At 40.7% G+C, this 7,381-nt stretch overlaps 1 protein-coding gene across 1 annotated transcript in view; it reads right to left on the bottom strand.

Moving 5' to 3' along the window:
- LOC116702343 (E3 ubiquitin-protein ligase RBBP6) overlaps positions 1–3,712 on the bottom strand; it is a 4,518-nt gene extending 806 nt beyond the window's left edge. Inside the window, exons 1-2 of the mRNA XM_032536518.1 lie at positions 3,132–3,712; positions 2,001–2,103 (exon numbers count right to left, since the gene is read on the bottom strand). Of these exons, the coding sequence (XP_032392409.1) occupies positions 2,001–2,103; positions 3,132–3,297 (269 nt within the window). The 5' untranslated portion in view covers positions 3,298–3,712. The remainder of the gene's footprint in view (positions 1–2,000; positions 2,104–3,131) is intronic.
- Between the last annotated feature and the right edge of the window lie 3,669 nt (positions 3,713–7,381).

The raw sequence follows: 7,381 nt of genomic DNA on the forward strand, positions 1-7,381 counted from the left end.
TATATATATATATATATATCATTAACAAAAGATTGGAACGCTGCCACTGGATGATTTTTGTACAACTGTGTTCCACTAAGCCTGGCCTTGTCTATTATCACTTCAAGTGGTAATTTCTTGCATTACCCAGAATTCCCCTACAGAAGATATAAACTAGGCTGTAATTGAGTATTTCAGAAGAGTAAAGTCAGTTTGATAACAGATATTTATTTGTTTTTTTTAATTTTACTTATAAAGCTAACATGTTAAAGCGCAAAATAAAATACGTTTATTTTACTGTCCTGCATGCAGTTTAGATGCAAAATAGGATTTTACTTTGGCTGAAGAGACTTATAGCGTATGTCTGTTTTGGTTCTCTATGTCTGCTCAGTGTTGATGACAAATGATGACTCCAGGAAGAAACCCTTACTCTTTAGTTCTGAAGGACTGGTGTTTCATCCTGCCTCATCGCAGCATCAACACCTCAACATTTGGCTTGGTTAATTGTGCAATAAGACAAACACTCCACCCTACAAAACTCGCCCATACATGCCAGTTATAATCACTCGCAAATGTTTTTTACATTTTTTTTTAAATTTCTGTCTTTAAAATGAATCAAAGTTTAAGCTTCCTTGGAAGCCCTTTGAAGCCGGGGGACTGTCTGCGCGTGCAGGTGGAGAATTGATTTGCGGCATTTAATCTTGCGGGGCAGCGTTGCACCACTCTTTAGCCCATATTCCCCTCCGCCTGTCTGCATGGTGCTGACAGGGCTAATCACATGACCGCCAGTCTGTTCCAGTGAGGTCCTTTCCTGCTTTTCATGCATAAAACACACGCCACTGCTGGCTGTCCCAGACTAATATCTGTAACTCCATGGTAACGTTCACAGGGATTACCCAGTCCTTCTCTTTTCCTGTGAGCATATATTATCATGGAAGTGTTACGCAAAAAAAAAAGAAAAAAAAAGAAATCCTCTTTAATCAACTGTCGACCGTCCACTGAAAGATTCAGGCCTCTGCATTGATTTATCATTCAGCATTGTTTTAATATCCTTTGTGATCCACCCCATCCTAACCAGCAAAAACAAGAAGGACCAGTAAAATATAAGGTTTATATGCACTCTACTTTTTAAACTGCTAATGCCTTAGGATCTACATTTATTGTCAAGTTTGTAATGCAGGCCTTTAAAAGCAATATGTATGTTTTAGACAATTTAGAATAATTTCCTCATTGATACATTTTACTATTATTAAGGCTGCTGACTGGGTTACCTCATTATCTCATCTGTGTAGTTATTTACTAAAAATAACACTTAAGGGCCCTTTCACCCCTACCTTGTTTGGTCCGGACTTTCTAGTATGATCTGAACCAAAATAACAGGTGGGGACCCCCCCCCCGGACCAAGCAGCCGAACCTTGGTTCAGGAATAGGCGATCTCGGCCCGGATCTAATTAAACCATGGTTGAGTTTGTTTCTAGTGTTAAAACATAATCTTTGGATGGTTCAGACTTTCGAAAGAAAAAAGGAAAATAAAGCAAAGTAAAATGAGCCGCGGTAGCACATGAGGAGAGGAGGAGATCAGATGTTTCACTGACATTTGGTCTGACAACTTGATTAAGTGTCAGTTGGAAAATACTCACAAAAGGCATTTAAAAAAAAAAAAAAAAAAATGTTTCTGAGAGGACGAGAGAGAGAATACGAACAGACGGGAGAACCTGTCTACAAATTCTCTGGTGTCGGGAGACGTAGCTCACGTAGGTGATGGCGACAAGACCCATGTCATGTATGTCTCTAGTGCCCTTACATAATTGCAATGTGAAATCAAAGCATACCGAATCAAATGTACACAATGGAACAAAAACAAGACCCTTGATTCAGACCTTGAGGTGTGAAAAGGCCGTAGACTTGTTGATCCCATGCGGTAGCAGTGTTTAACATTTGCAGTGGCAGGAATCTCAACCCAAGTAACAGTGCAGGAAATCAGCCACAGTGTATGTGCCAAACACAAAAAACACACTTACACGTTGCGGGTCTTGCTGCTGCTGGACTTTCCTCCAATGATTGGGATTCTCCTGACGATGACGGAGGAGCCTTTGGGGATGGAACTTTCATCATCTGTGTACTCTGAGAGAGGGAGAGATGAAGAAAGTGTGTGGGATCAGCTCACATTAAATTATTTTTGTGCTGTAAATACTCTAAGAAAATCTCTCTTCTTCAGTGTTAAGACATATTTAAGAAATACAGTCATACAACACACAACTAGTCGGGGACTGTAACAAGAATGATTTCATTGCAACTCATGATCACTTTCATTGTCGATATTGAACAATAAAAACCTAAAATTAACTATACAGCCTGGTAAACTCTCAACACCGTAGGTTTCAATTGTGATTCATTCGATTCAAAGTTGTAGAAATATTGACGCCCTCTGGATCATGACACAGCACTGTTGTAAGCCATCTGATGAAAGACTCCCTTATCCCTTCCTATAATGTATTTTTGTAAACTATCTGTATTCTCTGACACAGCAGCTGTATTACTCACACAGTGGATGCGATGTGCTTTCAGTGGAAATACGTTACTCAGCGAATTATGGGTTTCAGAATTTATCTGCAGGAGGTTAACACACTCTAAGGTGACACTTCATTATTCAGAGCTAATTGGGATGTGTAACTCTTTCTTCAGCCTTCTTTTGCCTCAGTGAGTTTAATTTACCTATTATGCAGCATCATTACCAATGATTCATTTATTGATGATTTCATGTGTTTGCGTGTCTGGGCCATAGACTGCATAATACGGGTCTGGACTTTTACCTTATGGTCATGACAGGGCTGTGCTCCTACCCAACCTTTACTATTTTTATCCCACTTCTCTTTTGAGACTTTTACAGGCATGGCACTGACTGGGCGGATCCCGCACCATCAGGCCGTTTGATTGACGGGCATGAAGCGTAAATGCAGCAGGAATGTGCCCCATTCATTGCACCCTTTTGTTCTTTCTGGACTTTTTGGACCCCCCCCCCCTCAAGCTGAACGGGGTGACGCAACACTCTCACCGGGCAGCTGTCAAACCTGGACCACGTGTTTCCTACCAAAGTTCAGACCGTCAGGATAAAAACATCGTCACACAGCCCATACATATGTTTTAATTACCTTCTTTGTTCTGTGCGTTTGTGATCTGCAGGTCGCAGTCCCCGGCTCGGAGCTTCTCCCTGCCCATGATCTGCCTCTTCAGATCCCTCAGGGTGACGTGCGGGCCGTCAAAAACCACAGTGTCGTAGCTGAGTTTAGAGGAGAATTTATAATGAATATGAGTCATGCTGAAATGGAACAAAAACCTCGCCCTCCACTGTCAAAAAACAGGCAGTTTGTCTGCGATGACAGAACACCTGTATCGTGGTAGTTGCTATGGCAGTACAAAGTTAGCTAGCTAGTTAGCTGGCGTTAGCAGCCGGCTGCGTCGAGCGTCACTGATCTGCAGTTAACAAGCTAGGTTGTTAATGAGCTAACAACTCCCTGATAAAGTGGCGTCTACAGGATGACATTTCCCGGCGTCTGATGGAACAGCAGCAGAGAGTCAAGTCAAAGCGCACTCAGTCAGTTTCAAGTCTAATTTGAACTTTTAATTCTACTTATGCTCCTCTCAAACCGAAGTGTTCGCTGACAGAAACCACCAGCTGTTTCCACAAGCAACGGCTCGTCAGCACAGTGCACGCACCATCTGATGCTGCGTTCAAGTGACCCCAGCACACTCCAACTTTCAAGAATCAGAATTAGAATTAGCTTTAATGGCCAAGAAGGCCTGAGCGTAAACGCACACAGGGAATTTTGCTGTAAAAAGTACATAGCGACCCAAAAATAGACAAACGGCTAAAAAGAAGGACAACAAAGGGCAACAAGTTAAACATAAACAATTGACTACTATGTGCTATAATATATGTCTGTGAATAAAATATGCACATATACCATATACAATTAAGTAAAGCAACCTGTTGCATTGATACTTTTATATAGAAAAGAAAACGCATAACATTAAACCAAAAAAAATGAAACAAAAAGTTGACATGTACACAACCACTTACTTAAACGTGTGATAATGTCTTAAACACCTTTTGTCTTTCTTCAGGCCTGCACTTAACTATCCAATTTAGGATTATGAAATCTACGAATTTACTTCCTACACCTGAAGGCAACATCTTGCCTCTAGGCGCAAACAGTGCACCTGTTTGGGCTCAGGGGACAACTATTGTACATCCACGGGGACAACAGGCAGGCTGGCTCAAAGAAAAACAAATATACAGATGAAATAATTGCTTTTACTTCCATTCTGGAAGATTTGACGTGATGATGTTTCAAACTGCATGATCTGTCACATTCATAAGCAACCAAGCTCACTGAAATTCAGTACCTACCACAGAAAAAGAAACATACAATTTTTATGATTATCACAAACTTATTAATTTCTCATAAACACAAGGTTTAACTAAACCAAATAGTGGACTGTAGTTCTGTCGTTTGTGTAACCTAAAGTATCCACTAGATGGAGACAAAGCTCCAATTATGATGCTGTTGTGTTTTTGTGTGTGTGTGTGTGTGTGTGTGTGTGTGTGTGTGTGTGTGGTAATACTGTGCTGCAGTGTGCATGTCTTGTGCTATTAGACCGTAGACTATGCATATGTACTGTATGCAAACTCTGCTCTTCAACCAGGTTTCTTTGCAGAGATTGAAGATGCCATGAATTTTGGATTACAGTCTCGTGTGGTGTGTGTGTGTGGTGTTGTGTGTGGTGTGTGGTGTGTGTGTGTGTGTGGGTGTGTGTGTGTGTGTGTGTGTGAGAGAGAGAAGTACAGTCACAAACTAATGTTCCAAATCTTTATCTAAAAAATCCATTATAGTTTGCTTTAATTATGTTTGGACTGGCAAAAATGGAAATTATTCATATATTCAATTACATTCTTGATAATCACAGTTGAATTCTTGGCACTGAAAAATAAAATTCAACTACGCTACATTTTTCACCATTGACACATTCCTTTTTGATTTCAAGAAATAATTTTTGACTTCACATTTTGTGAAATGTGCTAAATTTGCTTTCTTGCAGAGGAAATTGACACAACACTCATGTTTATGGTGACTGACTATGAAGCTACAGCCAGCAGCTGGTTAGCTTAGCTTAGCATAAAGACTGAAAACAGGGGGAAACAGCTCACCCGGCTCTTTCTGAAGGTATCAAACTCTACCCTTAGAACAGCTAAAGCTCACTAGTTAGCATGTTATATTTTCTGTTTTAATTTGTACAAAACCTGAGACAGGCTGTGTCCAAAATCACTCACTACTATCTATAATAGGCCTAAATACAGTTTTTCTCAGTCGCTTTGGGCTTTGGTGCATTTCTCACATCACTATTTACATTTGCACAACAGTTAATGCATTTCACAAAACAATTAGTAAAAACTGAAAAACCTAGTTGATAACCTGCAAAAGTGTGTCACTTGTCCAAAGTGGATAGCTTATTCCTACAATTCCTTATAATCCTCAAAAGCAAGTATTCATGTCAATGAAAGTCCTGACACCATTGTTTATGAATAAGATAGTCAAATGGCTTTGTCATGTTTTCATCATGACAGTTTACACTGTAAATGTTTTCCAATACAAAAAAGTCAGATCTTCATGACACTACCTGGACATGCTCAAGACAGCACTGTGTACTATTTGCATAACCATTTGAAAACTACAGGAAAGTTACACATTACTGTATTTTTAGTGAGGTAACTGAGTACAAGACACTGAATATGTATGTTTCACATTTTTACTGCAAATACTCTTTGCAATTCTAATTTGTTCACAGCATTATGCAAAAGAAAAAATACACCCTTATTTACAACAAGCATGAACTCTCTTTGGGTAGAGCTGTGCACAACCGTGAACAATATTGCAGTATATACTGGAACTGAACATACAACATACATAGTACTGTAAATCCTTCATGGACGTCCAGACGTTCCTCTCTGTCTGGCCACACAGTTTCACCTACATCACAGAGAGTATCATCTCTCGCAATGCAGCGAGGAAAGTATCTCCGCGAGTGGCAGATCCACCCTCTGCAGGACTCTGCTGTGATGTCATCACATGTTGCATCCATGGCTGCTAGCAGGGCCTTTTGGGTATGTGGATGCCGGTCATATGCTGTAAATTCCACTTACAGGAAGGAGAAAAACTCCTCTATTGGATTTCGGAATGGTGAGTAGAGAGGGAGGTATTCCACCAGCATCCTATCATGTGCTGCAAACCACTGTCTGATGACATCTGAGTGGTGAAAACGCACATCATCCCAAACAACAACATGCTTGTTCAGATGGTCTCCAGCTAGACTCCTCTCATTCTCAGGGATTATGTCCCTGTAAAGAGTGTCTAGAAAAGTCAGTAGATGTGGAAGGAAACTACTAGAACTGTTGGGTCCTTGTAAGTTCTGGAGTATGGTCTAGACCTACTCTATCTGTAAAGTGTCTTGAGATAACTGTTGTTATGAATTTTGTTTTATTTTTTTATTTTTTATTTTATTATACTTTATTAATCCCACAAGGGGAAACTACACTTTTCACTCTGTTGTTATTACACACGCATGCTCAGGACCTACACATGCACTAATGGAGAGATGTCAGAGTGAGGGGGCTGCCCATGGAAAGGCGCTCCGAGCAGTTGGGGGTTCGGTGCCTTGCTCAAGAGCACCTTGGCAGTGCCCAGGAGATGAACTGGCACCTCTCCAGCTACCAGTCCACCACCATACTTTGGTCCGTACGGGGACTTGAACCAGTAACCCTCCGGTTCCCAACCCAACTCCCTATGGACTGAGCTACTACCACCACCAATTGATACTATAAATAAAATTGAATTGAAAATTGAATTGAACGTGTGTTGCATGAACCAAGATGGGGGATTTGGGTGAGGACACCGTTTTCTGAGATGGCTGTACACATAATAATATTCCCTCCTCGTTGGCCTGGGACATCAATGAGTTTACAGTAAGAGGTGCTGGTAGACAGAACCAGACTTGTTGTTTACAGTCGTTATGCTAAGCTAAGCTGACTGGCTACCTTTAAATTTGCTGTAGTGGTCTCTAAGTTCTCATCAAAATTCGCCAAAAAAGAAATGCCAGCAAGCGTATGTCCCAAAATGTCAAACTGCACCTTTATCTAGTCAAAACTGTACAATAGCTAGACTACTTGTGGCTGAATATATCTGGTAAATTAAAACATCACATCAAAAATACAAATGAAGCTAAACTACTTTGCCCCACACTTGTGGGAAAGCAGAAATACATAGCCCATAAATTATTAAAGGAGGGAAGGAGACAAGGTGGTGAGGATGTGAGGGGGAACACACACACACACACACACACACAC

The sequence above is a fragment of the Etheostoma spectabile genome, chromosome 15 (genome assembly GCF_008692095.1).
Source record: "Etheostoma spectabile isolate EspeVRDwgs_2016 chromosome 15, UIUC_Espe_1.0, whole genome shotgun sequence".
Lineage (NCBI taxonomy): Eukaryota > Metazoa > Chordata > Actinopteri > Perciformes > Percidae > Etheostoma > Etheostoma spectabile.